This window comes from Ascaphus truei, chromosome 16, assembly GCF_040206685.1.
Source record: "Ascaphus truei isolate aAscTru1 chromosome 16, aAscTru1.hap1, whole genome shotgun sequence".
Classification (NCBI taxonomy): Eukaryota; Metazoa; Chordata; class Amphibia; order Anura; family Ascaphidae; genus Ascaphus; species Ascaphus truei.
The window spans coordinates 32949673-32966115 of NC_134498.1; the positions used below are offsets into that span (position 1 = coordinate 32949673).

The following is a 16443-nucleotide window of genomic DNA, read 5'->3' on the forward strand; positions in this document are numbered from 1 at the left end:
AGGGGGATAGGCACCTGTATATATTGTGTATGTGTAAATATACATATATATAATTTGTATATAGTAGTACTATATGTATACAACAGTAAAAAGTAGTGTGCGTGGTATATACAAAATTCAAAACAAAATATCTCCTGCAGGCTTGTAAGTTTAATTTTACTCAATTAATAGACTTTTACGTGTCTTCCAATATTACCAAAGCAACATTTGATAGAAAGTGTTAATCTAATTCGACCCTTTCAATTCATTCCTGACAGTTTATTCTGTTTTCATAATCTTCCTCTAAAAGTTGCTAAATTACCTGCACTTTGTATGCTTATCACTTCCATTCTGCATTCATTTCCAAGAGGCCTGGAGAAGTCAGTGAGGCGAGGCGAGGCTAGGAGTGGGAGGAGAGAGGAGGCGAGGGGAGGATAGGAGAGGGAGGAGAGGAGGCTAGGAGAGGAGAGGAGAGTGGAGTCGAGGAGGAGGATAGGAGAGGGGAGGATAGGAGAGGCAGGAGAGGGGAGGATAGGAGAGGGAGGAAAGAGGAGGCTAGGAGAGGGGAGGATAGGAGAGGCGAGGCTAGGAGAGGCGAGGGGAGGATAGGAGAGAGGAGGGGAGGATAGGCGAGGAGAGGCAGCGAGGGAGGAGAGAGGAGGCTAGGAGAGAGGAGGAGAGAGGAGGCTAGGAGAGGGGAGGCTAGGAGAGGGGAGGATAGGCGAGGAGAGGCAGCAAAAGAGGAGAGGAGAGGGTAGCCTAGGAGAGGCAAGGATAGGAGAGGTGAGGAGAGGCGATAGAGGCTAGGAGAGGCGAGATGAGGAGAAACTAGGCTAGGAGAGGTGAGGAGAGGCGAGGCTAGGCATGGAGAGGCGAGGAGAAGATAGGCAGAGAGAGGCGAGATGAGGAGAGGCGAGGAGAGAGGAGGATAGGAGAGGGGAGGATAGGAGGCAGGAGAGGGGAGGATAGGAGAGGTAGGAGAGAGGAGGCTAGGAGAGGGGAGGATAGGAGAGGCGAGGGGAGGATAGGAGAGAGGAGGGGAGGATAGGCGAGGAGAGGCAGCGAGGGAGGAGAGAGGAGGCTAGGAGAGAGGAGGATAGGAGAGGGAGGCTAGGAGAGGGAGGAGTGAGGAGGCTAGGAGAGGTGAGGAGAGAGGAGGCTAGGAGAGGATAGGCGAGGAGAGGCAGCAAAAGAGGAGAGGAGAGGGTAGCCTAGGAGAGGCAAGGATAGGAGAGGTGAGGAGAGGCGATAGAGGCTAGGAGAGGCGAGATGAGGAGAGACTAGGCTAGGAGAGGTGAAAAGAGGCGAGGCTAGGCATGGAGAGGCGAGGAGAAGATAGGCAGAGAGAGGCGAGATGAGGAGAGGCGAGGAGAGGCGAGGAGAAGCGAGACTAGGTGAGGCGAGGTTAGGAGAGGCTGAGTTTCACACCCTGTGCTCCTCTGCCCATAGAATCCTTCATAAAAATTGAAGTTAAATGTATTTGAGTGGATGGTATATATATGTTTCTGTGTAAGAATGGATTTCAGGCAAAAGGTGACACGGTGTGCTCATTTGCATGTCATTTCCCAGAATCCCTTGCTGCAGTGGAAGCACTGTATGCTAGGTGATAATGGTGAAAGGCAGGGTTGCAGACCTGTCTAAGGCTGAGGACCCGCTGCACGCGGTCTGCAGCTGACTTTTTTCGCCACTGATGAGACCCATTAAGGTTGAAACGGCCCATCAGAGCTGGGGTGCTCAGGCACCGTCACACAGCACTTGGTGTCCTGCTATGGTCGCTGTAGCAGTGCACCCACTTTACACATAGCACTTACTGTGTGTGTGTGTGTGTGTGTGTGTGTGTGTGTGTGTGTGTGTGTGTGTGTGTGTGTGTGTGTGTGTGTGTGTGTGTGTGTGTGTGTGTGTGTGTGCGCGAAAGGAGATGCAGTGATGCACGGCTAGTCACCGTCTCTCTTCGGAGAGAAAATGACCTGGGTGAGTCGGCTCCGACCGAAAACTAAAGTCTTGGACTTTCTTGCGGTCCTTCTGGCCGAAGAAAAGAAGAGGAGGATGTCATCAAGAAGCCCTCGGGATGTCTTGGCCATCGGGCTGAAGAGCCTTGGGAGCAATAACAGGACTTGTTCGACTTCGGGAGGACAGTCTCATGCAAGAGCACCCAAGCTGGGCTTGGGTTCACGGGGGAGGGAATTAAAAAAAAAAAATGTCTGTGAGTGGTTTCTCTGGCTTTGCATCTGATTCCCATGCTGTGTGTAAAAGTTTTGCTAACAGCGAGCATTAGCTTATAAGGGTTCCATGTAAAAATGGATTTCAGGCAAAAGGTGACACGGTGTGCTCATTTGCATGTCATTTCCCAGAATCCCTTGCTGCAGTGGAAGCGCTGTATGCTGGGTGATAATGGTGAAAGGCAGGGTTGCAGACTTGTCTAAGACATGTGAATGTGCTCACAAGTGATCTTTTTATTTGCTAGATGCTATACGGTGGAGATTTCTTGACGCCTTTTTCACCCACCATAAGTTAAAATGTGTAATATTTTTATATATATATATATATATTTATATATATATCATCTTCAGCCCTTGTCTCTCCACTCATGGATGAAGGCTTCCCCAATTCCCCAATGATCTCCCAATTACTGCAGTTACAGCCTCTCTTCTCCTCCAACACATTTTCTGATTTCATCCTCCCATCTTACTTTTGATCGTCATGGTCGTTTAATCTCTATTGGAATCCAGTTGAGTTTCATCTTTGTCCAACGATGGTCATTTCTTCTTGCGATTTGTCCTGCACACCGCCATTTCAGTGTGTGTGTGTGTGTGTGTGTGTGTGTGTGTGTGTGTGTGTGTGTGTGTGTGTGTGTGTGTGTGTGTGTGATTCTGGGAAATGACATGCAAATGAGCACACAGTGCCACTTTTTGCTTCAAAACCATTTTAAACATGGTTCTCTATAGGCTTAAGCTTGCTGCATGGTCACAGCTTTAAGCACAGCCAGGGTTTAGATGCATAAACCCACCCACAGACAGCTGTTTCGACCTTAATGGGTCTCATCAGTGTGGGGTTGATTACTGGCTATGCAAAGCTGAAGCAATGAGGATGGGGTTTACCATACTTAGTTAAGTCATGGTGAGTAAAAAAAGTGACAAAAAGCCTCCACAGCTACATGCTTTGCTTTGGAGGGTTTTTGTCACTTTTTTTATATATATATATACACTCACTAATTGGCTACAACAGATCCTTGATTTTGTCCAACCGAGAGAACAAGCAGGATTACGCAGTGGACACAACACAAGAGAAGGAGGGGGTGAGAGAGTAGAGCAGGAGGGGGATGAGAATAAGAGGAGGGGGGAGAGGAAGAGGAGAAAGAGGGGAGTGAGAAAGGAAGAGGAGGATGGGTGAGAGAGGAGGGGGAAGGGGTGATTGAGGTGGAGTGGGAGGGGGTGCAATGAAAGAGGAGGGGGTGAGAGAGGAGTAGTGGGGGGTGAGACGAGAGAGGAGGTGGAGGAGGGGTGTGAGGAAGAAGAGGCAGGGTGTGAGGAAGAGGAGGAGGGGGGTGATTGGGTGAGAGGGGGTGAGAGAGGAGGAGTGGGAGGGGGGTGAGACGAGAGAGGATGAGGAGGGGGGGGTGAGAGAGAATGGAGCTATAATAATGTTTTTTTTATCTGAAAGGTCTGGGGGGCGGGCGGGGGGGGCAGGGCTGTAGGTTCGCCCTAGGGTGCCGAATACCCTTACACCGGCCCTAGTTGTAATTCCATCTGCCCCAGAAGCATTCTCATTCTTCATGGATTTGATTGTTTTGGCCACTTCTAGAAGGACGCGTGGTTCATCAGTGGCTTCTACTTGCTTGTCCTCTGCTGGATTTCGCCCGGTATTATCTGTGTTCACGTACAATTTCAGATTGAAGTCCTCAACCTTCTTTATGATAAGTGCACAATCTTTTATTGTTGACCCATCCACCTGTGTGAGTGGAATGATTTACTTCTTCCCAATCGTAACTTGCCGCTCTGTCTTCTTCAAGCATTTGTTATCTTCAGTTGTCTTCCTCACCGCATCACAGTTACGGTTCCTTACATCTTCAGTTATACGTTTGCGGATCGCCTCGCACGGCTCTGCATGTCCAATTCTTATTCTTGCGTCTTGCGATTGCTTCATTCCTTGTCGTCTCCTCATTAATCGTTTTGTCTCATCGGATATTGTCTTATCCTTTTTTTTGTCCGTGATTCCTCCAGTTTTTTCTGCGCTTTCAAATACAATCTTCATAAGTTCTTGATAATTGTTTAAGTATCCCCGTGCATTTTGAGCACGCTGAAGCCATTTTTTCAGTCCTTGTTGAAATTCTCTGCTGTTTTTCTTGCGGTTATTGATGATTATTTTTGTCTTTTTTTTTTTCAGTTTTCTTCTTTACAACTTCACATTTAGATGTAATCGGCAGCGAACCAATCTGTGGTCTCTCCTTGTGTCAAAACGGTTAAGGACTGTGCAGTCTTCAATCACCTGTTTCTTATTAGTTAGAATGTAGCCCATTTCATTCCTGACTCTATTGGGTCCATCCCGTGGCCATTTACTATTTGGATTCCTCTTGAAGAATGAATTCGTGATGTGTTTTCACGTTCTGCAAATTCTCCCAATCTGTCCCCACGTTCACTCCTGTTACCGTAACCATACTTACAATTTCCTTTGTTGCTAAGTTGGTTGATTTCTTGGTAGAAGTCTTCCACTTCAGTCATTGTCTGTGTGACTTGATGTTGAAGCAGACTCTTATATCCCATTTAACCTTTACAAGTTCACCTCCCAGTTCTGCTCACTGGAGAGAGTCCGGCTGTTGTCGGTAGCCAGGTTTAGGTTTGAATGACAGCTTTTGTTTTTCCTCCAGGGATTCTTGGCCCCCTCTGCCTTCTTCCTGAACACTATCAGATCCAGGGACATTCCAGCCCCCGGAGAATGCGGGCCATTGCTCTTTGGGGTGTTCCATATTTGGGGGTTGAGGCCTTAACTTCCATACCGGCCTCACTTTAGCCGGGTATTGATTTCCACCTTCCCGCCACTTTGAGGTAGTCAGATAAGAATTTGAGGAAGGTATATATATAGTGTGTATATATATATATATATATAAATGTAAATACAACTGTATGCTTATCTGCATGTCTTAGGCAGATCTGCAACCCCACCTTTCACCATTATCACCCAGCACACAGCACTTCCACTGCAGCAAGGGATTCTGGGAAATGACATGCAAATGAGCACACACACACACATATATATATATATATATATACTATATCTTTGGATTATATATATATATATATATATATATATATATATATATATATATATATATAATCCACAGAAGCAGCCGGCACTCCACTTGCAAGTAGAAAAAATTGGGTGCTTGTCCCATAAAGCAATAATAAACCATACGATACCGTTTGAAGCACGAGATCAGGAGACAGCACTCTGGTAAGTTTGATCACAAGTTTAGTATTGAACAAGACACATAACCCGACGTTTCGGTCCCCCTGGTGTCACCACCTTGAGAAAGGTCCCACTGGGGGACCGAAACGTCGGGTTATGTGTCTTGTTCAATACTAAACTTGTGATCAAACTTACCAGAGTGCTGTCTCCTGATCTCGTGCTTCAAACGGTATCGTATGGTTTATATATATATATATATGTATGTATGTATATATATGTGTGTGTATATATCTAAATGTATGATGTTCTCTCATTCACAGCCCCTCAGCTCCTTGTAATATGCGGGTCGCCCTGAAGTAGGCGGAGATTGCCTTTGGGGTGTCCCATGGGTCTAGGAATGGCCCGCGATGGACGTGGAGGAACGACCCTGAGCAGGTACAGGCCTTGTACTGACATGCAGGGAGTGTGCAGATTGCTGATGCTGTTTGGGATAAGTATATACTGTATATATTTATATATATATATATATATATACTGTACACACAGCGCTGAGACATCACACGCGGGGGACCAGGCGTGTCACACAGGGACGCATTTCGGACATGTATCCCGAATGTCCTGTGAAAGAAGCATAGAGTGAGCCGATCCTCCCGCTGTCCAGGTACGGATAATGTCACAACGCAGGGTGACACAGTGACACAGACAGAAGGGGAGCTATGGGACATGGAGTCTGTCCCTCCCCCCGCAGGGTGACACAGTGACACAGACAGAAGGGGAGCTATGGGACATGGGGTCTGTCCCTTCCCCCGCAGAGTGACACAGTGACACAGACAGAGGGGAGCTATGGGACATGGAGTCTGTCCCTCCCCCCGCAGGGTGACACAGTGACACAGACAGAGGGGAGCTATGTGACATGGAGTCTGTCCCCCTGCCCTCCCCCCCATGCAGGGTTACATAGTGAAACAGAAGGAAAGGAACTATGTCACGTAGAGTCGGTCCCTCTCCCCCGCAGGGTGACACAGTGACACAGACAGAGGGGAGCTACTGTATGGGACATGGAGCCGGTCCCTCCCCCCGCATAGTGACAGAGGGGAAGTGGGGAACTGTAGGACATGGTCTGTCCCTCCTGCGCAGGGTGACACAGTGACGCAGAGGGGACCTATGGGACATGGAGTCTGTCCCTCCCCGCAGGGTGACACAGTGACACAGAATGGGTACCTATGTGACATGGACTCTGTCCCTCCCCCGCAGGGTGACACAGTGACACAGAACGGGTACCTATGGGACATGGAGTCTGTCCCTCCCCGCAGGGTGACACAGTGACGCAGAATGGGTACCTATGTGACATGGACTCTGTCCCTCCCCCACAGGGTGACACAGTGACACAGAACGGGTACCTATGGGACATGGAGTCTGTCCCTCCCCGCAGGGTGACACAGTGACACAGAATGGGTACCTATGGGACATGGAGTCTGTCCCTCCCCGCAGGGTGACACAGTGACACAGAATGGGTACCTATGTGACATGGAGTCTGTCCCTTCCCCCACAGGGTGACACAGTGACAGTGGCTCCTGTCCCTCTCTCTGCGCAGTCATGTGATGCGGGGGGGTGCTATGGAATGTGGTCAGCTGATCTCCGAGTCTCTGCGTCAGGTGATCATTCTGCGCCATCCCGGCTGCGGTTTCGGGTTTGTAGCGGGCAGCACGCGGCCGGTCGTGGTGCGGTCCGTCATTGCAGGTAACTCCAGGGACACTCACTAATACACTCGCACTCATGCATCCACCCACACTCACTCATCCACGCACTTATCCAGGTACATTCACTAGTTCACTCATACTCATCCACTCACTCTTACTCATTAATTCACTCACTCACACACACACACATTCACTCACACTCATCCATTCACCCGTACTCATTAATTAATTCACTCATTTACTCTCACTCACACTCATTCACCCACCCACTCAGACTCAAACATTCACTCACACCCACTCATGCAGTCACACATTAATTCACTTACATGCATTCCCTCACACATATTCAGTCACACACACTTCTTCACTCCCATTCACTTTTACTCATTCAATCACATTCATTTACTCACTCAATCCTCACTGTTTTACTAACTCATCCACTCACACACACTCATGCCAAATGTATTCATTCACTCTTACACACTCACTCGTTCACTAACTCCTTTACTTGCACTCATTCAATCTTTCATTTACACTAATTTCACTCACACTCACTCATTTTCTCACAATACTTCATACCATACTCACACTAATTTATTCTCTAACCTATTCATCCACTCACACACTTTTTCATTCACACTAACTCAATAATTTGTTAATTTAATCATTTGTTTACTCATCCACTCAGTTATTCATTCCACACTCACCCTTTCACTCACATTTATTCATTCCGCATGTGCGTGCCCACTCACATTCATTCTTTGCACACTCACTCAATCACTCATCATATACTCACTCTTTAATTCACCCTTACTCACACTCTAACACTCATTTTTTCCACACGTACTTATTCACTCATATTAATTCCATATCCACTCTTTACTCACACTCACTCACCCACATTCATTAATTCGATATGCAGTCATCTACACTCACTCATCCACTCACACTCATCCATTGCACTCAGTCATCCACTCAAATGAATTAATTCCACACTTACTCATCAATTCAGAGTCATTCCATGCTCACTCACACTCACGCCTCCACTGACACTCATTCCACACACATGTGTCCAATCACATTCATCAAATATACACTCACTAATCCACTCACACTCAGTCATGCATCCACTCACATTCATCCCTCATTACATACTTTCTCATTCATGCACTCACTCATCCACTCACATTAATTTGTTCCATACTCACTCATCCATTCACACTGTCTCTCCCCTCCTTCACTCTCTCCCTCTGTGAGTCTTTCCCTCCCTCCCTCCCTCTCTTTCTTCCTTTCTCTCTCTCTCTCTCCCTCCCTCACTCTTGTCTCTCACTATCTCTCACTCCATTCCTCACAGTGTCTCCCCCTCCCTCACTGTCTCTCCCTCCCTTGCGATCTCTCTCTCCATCCCTTACTCTGTCTCTCCCTCTCCCTCACTGTCTCCCTCTCTCACTGTCTCTCTCTCCTTCACTCTCTCCGTCACTGTCTCTCCCTCTCCTTCTCTCCCTCCCTTGCGGTCTCTCTCTTTCCCTCACTGTCTCTCCCTCTCCTTCACTGTCTCCCTCTCACTGTCTCTCCCTCTCCGTCACTCTCTCCGTCACGGTCTCTCTCCTTCACTCTCTCCCTCACTGTCTCTCCCTCCCTTGTGGTCACTCTCTTTCCCTCACTGTCTCTCCCTCGCCTTCACTCTCTCCCTCACTGTCTCCCCCTCCCTCACTGTCTCTCCCTCACTGTCTCCCCCTGCCTCACTGTCTCTCCCTCACTGTCTCCCCCTCCCTCACAGTCTCTCCCTCACTTTCTCCCCCTCCCTCACTGTCTCTCCCTCACTGTCTCCCCCTCCCTCACTGTCTCCCCCTCCCTCACTGTCTCTCCCTCCCTCACTGTCTCTCTCTCCCTTGCGGTCACTCTCTTTCCCTCATTGTCTCTCCCTCGCCTTCACTCTCTCCCTCACTGTCTCCCTCACTGTCTCTCCCTCCTTCACTGTCTCCCTCTCACTGTCTCTCCCTCGCCTTCACTCTCTCCCTCACTGTCTCCCCCTCCCTCACTGTCTCCCCCTCCCTCACTGTCTCTCCCTCCTTTGCGGTCACTCTCTTTCCCTCATTGTCTCTCCCTCGCCTTCACTCTCTCCCTCACTGTCTCCCCCTCCCTCACTGTCTCTCCCTCGCCTTCACTCTCTCCCTCACTGTTTCTCCCTCCCTTGCGGTCACTCTCTTTCCCTCACTGTCTCTCCCTCGCCTTCACTCTCTCCCTCACTGTCTCTCCCTCCCTTGCGGTCACTCTCTTTCTCTCAGTGTCTCCCCCTCTCCGTCCCTCTCTCTGTCTGCCCCTCACCGTCACTCTCTCCGTCACGGTCTCACTCTCTCCCTCACTGTCTCCCTCACTGTCTCCCCCTCCCTCACTGTCTCTCTCGCCCTTGCGGTCACTCTCTTTCCCTCATTGTCTCTCCCTCGCCTTCACTCTCTCTCTCAGTGTCTCCCCCTCTCCGTCACTCTCTCTCTCAGTGTCTCCCCCTCTCTGTCACTCTCTCCCTCTCTCTGTCTGCCCCTCACCGTCACTCTCTCTGTCACGGTCTCTCTCCTTCACGCTCTCCCTCACTGTCTCTCCCTCACTGTCTCTCCCTCTCTCTGTCTGCCCCTCACCGTCACTCTCTCCGTCACGGTCTCTCTCTTTCACTCTCTCCTTCACTGTCTCCCTCTCACTGTCTCTCCCTCTCCTTCATGCTCTCCCTCACTGTCTCCCTCTCACTGTCTCCCTCTCACTGTCCCCCCTCCCTCCTTCACTCTCTCCCTCACTGTCCCCCTCCTTCCTTCACTCTCTCCCTCACTGTCTCCCTCTCACTGTCTCCCTCTCCTCCACTCTCTCCCTCACTGTCTCCCTCTCACTGTCCCCCCTCTCCTTCACTCTCTCCCTCACTGTCTCCCTCTCACTGTCCCCCCCCCTCCTTCACTCTCTCCCTCACTGTCTGCCTCTCACTGTCTCACTCTCTCCCTCACTGTCTCTCCCTCTCCTTCACTCTCTCCCTCACTGTCTCCCCCTCACTGTCTCACTCTCTCCCTCACTGTCTCCCTCTCACTGTCTCCCTCTCTCCATCTCACTGTCCCCCCTCCTTCACTCTCTCCCTCACTGTCTCTCCCTCTCACTGTCTCTCCCTCTCCTCCACTCTCTCCCCTCCTCGGTGTGAGTGCTTGCTCCCTCCGTCGCTGCAGGAGGACCCTCTGAGAATAAGCTCATCTCTGGAGATCAGATCTTGGCCATTAACCAGGAGGATGTGAGCGACGCATCGAGGGAGAGGTTCATAGAGCTGGTCAGGTAACAAGTGACAGGGCGACAAAGGGGAGACGGCCCCTCCCACAGTAGGGTGACACATGACAGAGGGGAGACTGCCCCTCCCACAGCAGGGTGACACGGTGACAGAGGGGAGACTGCCCCTCACACAGCAGGGTGACACAGTGACAGAGGGGAGAGTGCCCCTCCCACAGCAGGGTGACACAGTGACAGAGGGGAGACTGCCCCTCCCACAGTAGGGTGACACATGACAGAGGGAAGACTGCCCCTCCCACAGTAGGGTGACACATGACAGAGGGAAGACTGCCCCTCCCACAGCAGGGTGACACGGTGACAGAGGGGAGACTGCCCCTCCCACAGCAGGGTGACACGGTGACAGAGGGGAGACTGCCCCTCCCACAGCAGGGTGACAGACAGAGGGGAGACTGCCCCTCCCACAGCAGGGTGACAGACAGAGGGGAGACTGCCCCTCCCACAGCAGGGTGACACGGTGACAGAGGGGAGACTGCCTCTCCCACAGCAGGGTGACACGGTGACAGAGGGGAGACTGCCCCTCCCACAGCAGGGTGACACGGTGACAGAGGGGAGACTGCCCCTCCCACATCGGGATGACACAGGGACACAGAGAGGGGAGACTGCCCCTTTCACATCGGGATGACACAGGGACACAGAGAGGGGAGACTGCCCCTCCCACAGCAGGGTGACACAGGGACACAGAGAGGGGAGACTGCCCCTCCCACAGCAGGGTGACACAGGGACACAGAGAGGGGAGACTGCCCCTCCCACAGCAGGGTGACACAGGGACACAGAGAGGGGAGACTGCCCCTCCCACAGCAGGGTGACACAGACAGAGGAGAGACGGCCCGTCCCACAGCAGGGTGACACAGGGACACAGAGAGGGGAGACTGCCCCTCCCACAGCAGGGTGACACAGGGACACAGAGAGGGGAGACTGCCCCTCCCACAGCAGGGTGACAAGGGACACAGAGAGGGGAGACTGCCCCTCCCACAGCAGGGTGACACAGGGACACAGAGAGGAGAGACGACCCCTTCCACAGCAGGGTGACACAGGGACACAGAGAGGGGAGACTGCCCCTCCCACAGCAGGGTGACACAGGGACACAGAGAGGGGAGACTGCCCCTCCCACAGCAGGGTGACACAGGGACACAGAGAGGGGAGACTGCCCCTCCCACAGCAGGGTGACACAGGGACACAGAGAGGGGAGACTGCCCCTCCCACAGCAGGGTGACACAGGGACACAGAGAGGGGAGACTGCCCCTCCCACAGCAGGGTGACACAGGGACACAGAGAGGGGAGACTGCCCCTCCCACAGCAGGGTGACATAGGGACACAGAGAGGGGAGACTGCCCCTCCCACAGCAGGGTGACACAGGGACACAGAGAGGAGAGACTGCCCCTCCCACAGCAGGGTGACACAGGGACACAGAGAGGAGAGACGGCCCCTCCCACAGCAGGGTGACACAGACAGAGGAGAGACGGCCCCTCCCACAGCAGGGTGACACAGACAGAGGAGAGACGGCCCCTCCCACAGCAGGGTGACACAGGGACACAGAGGGGGGAGACTGCTCCTCCCACAGCAGGGTGACACAGGGACACAGAGAGGAGAGACGGCCCCTCCCACAGCAGGGTGACACAGGGACAGAGGGGAGACTGCCCCTCCCACATCGGGATGACACAGGGACACAGAGAGGGGAGACTGCCCCTCCCACAGCAGGGTGACACAGGGACACAGAGAGGAGAGACTGCCCCTCCCACAGCAGGGTGACACAGGGACACAGAGAGGAGAGACGGCCCCTCCCACAGCAGGGTGACACGGTGACAGAGGGGAGACTGCCCCTCCCACAGCAGGGTGACACGGTGACAGAGGGGAGACTGCCCCTCCCACATCGGGATGACACAGGGACACAGAGAGGGGAGACTGCCCCTTTCACATCGGGATGACACAGGGACACAGAGAGGGGAGACTGCCCCTCCCACAGCAGGGTGACACAGGGACACAGAGAGGGGAGACTGCCCCTCCCACAGCAGGGTGACACAGGGACACAGAGAGGGGAGACTGCCCCTCCCACAGCAGGGTGACACAGGGACACAGAGAGGGGAGACTGCCCCTCCCACAGCAGGGTGACACAGACAGAGGAGAGACGGCCCCTCCCACAGCAGGGTGACTCAGGGACACAGAGAGGGGAGACTGCCCCTCCCACAGCAGGGTGACACAGGGACACAGAGAGGGGAGACTGCCCCTCCCACAGCAGGGTGACAAGGGACACAGAGAGGGGAGACTGCCCCTCCCACAGCAGGGTGACACAGGGACACAGAGAGGAGAGACGACCCCTTCCACAGCAGGGTGACACAGGGACACAGAGAGGGGAGACTGCCCCTCCCACAGCAGGGTGACACAGGGACACAGAGAGGGGAGACTGCCCCTCCCACAGCAGGGTGACACAGGGACACAGAGAGGGGAGACTGCCCCTCCCACAGCAGGGTGACACAGGGACACAGAGAGGGGAGACTGCCCCTCCCACAGCAGGGTGACACAGGGACACAGAGAGGGGAGACTGCCCCTCCCACAGCAGGGTGACACAGGGACACAGAGAGGGGAGACTGCCCCTCCCACAGCAGGGTGACATAGGGACACAGAGAGGGGAGACTGCCCCTCCCACAGCAGGGTGACACAGGGACACAGAGAGGAGAGACTGCCCCTCCCACAGCAGGGTGACACAGGGACACAGAGAGGAGAGACGGCCCCTCCCACAGCAGGGTGACACAGACAGAGGAGAGACGGCCCCTCCCACAGCAGGGTGACACAGACAGAGGAGAGACGGCCCCTCCCACAGCAGGGTGACACAGGGACACAGAGAGGGGAGACTGCCCCTCCCACAGCAGGGTGACACAGGGACACAGAGGGGGGAGACTGCTCCTCCCACAGCAGGGTGACACAGGGACACAGAGAGGAGAGACGGCCCCTCCCACAGCAGGGTGACACAGGGACACAGAGAGGGGAGACTGCCCCTCCCACAGCAGGGTGACACAGGGACACAGAGAGGGGAGACTGCCCCTCCCACAGCAGGGTGACACAGAGAGGGGAGACTGCCCCTCCCACAGCAGGGTGACACAGAGAGGGGAGACTGCCCCTCCCACAGCAGGGTGACACAGGGACACAGAGGGGGGAGACTGCTCCTCCCACAGCAGGGTGACACAGGTGACACAGACAGAGCGGAGACTGCCCCTCCCACAGCAGGGTGACACAGGTGACACAGACAGAGCGGAGACTGCCCCTCCCACAGCAGGGTGACACAGGTGACACAGACAGAAGGACCTGCAGCCTTGTTCTATGTATATACCCTGTACAGAGGGATAATGAGGTGCCCGCCATCTTTTTTTCTCCCACTGCTGCAGGAATGCGGGAGAATCAATCACTTTGACCGTGCTCCATCCCCACCAGGCAAGCACGAGCCCTAAATATGTTGGTATCAGGGGTATTAGGGCCCTGGCAGCAGTAAGGCACCCAGATGATGGGTTACCATCATAGTAGCAGTTGACTTTAAAAATGGCCGACCCTCATGAGCTTTATCATTAAGAAGGCTCCAAGAAAAACGGCACCAGATTAGGAAATCCTACAGCACAAAACAACGGGATTTTCCCCTGAGCATAAATCTGGTGCTGCTTCCAAATCCGGCAGTGCGGCCGATCGGTCCGAGGCTGGCGGTGTGCGAAGGGGGGACATAGCAGCACCAGATTCAGCAGCAAATAAAACATCCTGGTAAAAACATTTTTTAATAGGATCCCTGTGCTAAATCTGATGCTGTTTTTTTGCTGTTTTAATTTAGCAACAGACCCCCCATCCCCATGTTTGAAGAAGAACAGAGTCCCCCCCACCCTCCTTCCTCACCCCTCGCTCCTTCCTCACCCCTCGCTCCTTCCTCACCCCTCGCCCCTTTCCCTCTCTCGCACCTTCCTCTCTTCCTACTCACCCCCTCCTCTCCTCCTCCCTTCCTCAACCCTCCCCGTTCATCATTCCCTCTGCCCTTTCTCACCCCCTCGCCCCTTCCTCACCACCTATTCCCCTCACCCCCTCGCCCTTCCTCACCACCTATTCCCCTCACCCCCTCGCCCTTTCCTCACCACCTTCTTCCCTCACCCCCTTCTCCCTTCCTCACCCCCTTCTTCACCCCCTCACCCTTTCCTCACCCCTTTCTCCCTTCCTTACCCCGCCCCTTCCTCACCGCCTTCTTCCTCACCTCCTATCCCCTTCCTCCACCTCGCCCCTTTTCCCACCCCCTCACCCTTCCTCACCCCTCCCCTTTCCTCACTTCCTCGCCCCTTTTCCCACCCCTCGGTCCTCCTCCCCCCTTCCTCACCCCCTCGCCCCTTCCTCGCCCTTATCTCACCCCCTTACCCCCCCATCTCCCTTCCTCGCCCCCTCCCCTTCCACACCCCCTCGCCCCCGCAGGATCTGGAAATAAAACAGCACTGGTTTTAGTGTATCCTGTAGGTTTTATATTGGGGCTTTTAAATTCTGCCCCACTGTGAATCTCTGTGCTGTTTATGCACTGTGTGGGGGGGAGGGGAGGGGGGGAGGGGGTTGTTTAGGCTTCTTGTGACCCCCCAGTCTGACCCAGGCCCCCTCCCCCATCCTGTTCCAGTCGCCCAAGTCTGCGTTTATCAGCGCTGCCAAGAAGGAGCAGCTGCGATCCAACCCGGGCAGGGTGCGGTTCTCTGAGCTCGTCTCCGTGGGACAGCCCAACGCCGTGAGTAGCACCCCCGTCTCAGAGGGTGTAACTCCTCCCACTGCGCTATATAACTCCTCCCACTGCGCTATATAACGCCTCCCACTGTGCATCTTCCCCTCTCTCCAACTCCCCCTTTTTCTCTCTATACCTCTCTTCCTCTCTCACTACCTTCCTCCTCTGTCTCCCTCTCTGTTTACCTTTCCATTGCTCTCTTTCCTCTCCCTCCCCCTTATCATGGCCGCCTGGGCCTACCCGCATAGGAGAGAGCCCAGCTTCCTAAGATTGGTGCCAGGGGTACAGCGCCCGACTTCCTGCGTCGGCGCCTCCGGCCCGCACGATCTTTTTCAGGGGGACGCTATCTGGGGCCCATGCGCATCGGGTAGAGCCTCATTTCGGGTTTTCACGGTGTCCCTACGGTGACTGGCCTGACGGCTGACCGCCGAAGCTGTGACGATGGATCTGATAACAGATTCATAAGACATGGTTAGACACGACATTACATTCTCAATGGGATGGGGGGGTGGGAAAAAACAAAATCAATGCTGGGGTTGAGCGTGCGCAGGGTTTAAATAGCCGACGCGAGTCACCCCTTCCCCTCCCCCGTTGGCGCGAAATCTATGAACTCTCGTGGTGAGGGGGAGGGGGGAGGAGAGCCAGCCACAGCTCCCACCCTGTGGAGGCACAGCGGCCCTTATGTGAGCGACGGCCCCATTTTTGTGACCTCTGCCTTTCTTTCTCTCTATCTCTCCGCCTTTCTCTTCTCTCTCCCTGTCCACACCTCTCTCTCTCCCCCCTCACCCTCCCTCCCCACCTCACCCCTATCTCTCCCCACCACTCTCCATCTCCCCACCTCCCCACCAACCCCTTTAGGACATGCTGAAGATGAAGGACTCCCCTCCCCTCCTCCTCATCCCCAACGTGCTGAAGGTTTTCCTGGAAAACGGGCAGATCAAATCCTTCACCTTCGATGGACGAACCACCGTCAAGGCCAGTCACGTGACTCCAGAACCCCTATATACACCCCCCTCTTTGTTTGTACATATATATACACACACACTTTTGGTGTGTGTGTATCTCTTTATCTCTATATATACACCCTATCTGTATATACTGAATATATATACAGGTAGTCCTCGTTATCCAACGTTTCACTTTACAACGAATGGCATATCCAACGCTTTACAATGTATTCTGGAAGCTAGAGGATCACGTGGTTATGTCTTAGCTCAGATAGTGCCAACTAGCCCTCTTTCCTAAGCACGACAAGATCTGTTTCTTTTCTTGGTTTTATTGAGGGAAAACAGGATAAGGTACAGTCTCTTGTGTAGAGGT

At 53.4% G+C, this 16443-nt stretch overlaps 1 protein-coding gene across 2 annotated transcripts in view; it reads left to right on the top strand.

Moving 5' to 3' along the window:
* Positions 1-16443, top strand: part of FRMPD3 (FERM and PDZ domain containing 3) — a 33091-nt gene that overhangs the window by 3306 nt on the left and 13342 nt on the right. The window contains exons 2-8 of one of the 2 annotated variants that reach the window (XM_075573042.1): positions 5703-5817; positions 5929-6043; positions 6932-7119; positions 10283-10385; positions 13778-13823; positions 15025-15129; positions 15982-16098. In XM_075573042.1, the coding sequence (XP_075429157.1) occupies positions 6981-7119; positions 10283-10385; positions 13778-13823; positions 15025-15129; positions 15982-16098 (510 nt within the window). In that variant the 5' untranslated portion in view covers positions 5703-5817; positions 5929-6043; positions 6932-6980. Of the gene's footprint in view, positions 1-5702; positions 5818-5928; positions 6044-6931; positions 7120-10282; positions 10386-13777; positions 13824-14844; positions 15130-15981; positions 16099-16443 lie in introns of those variants that run through there. The other variant, XM_075573039.1, reaches the window with a different exon arrangement.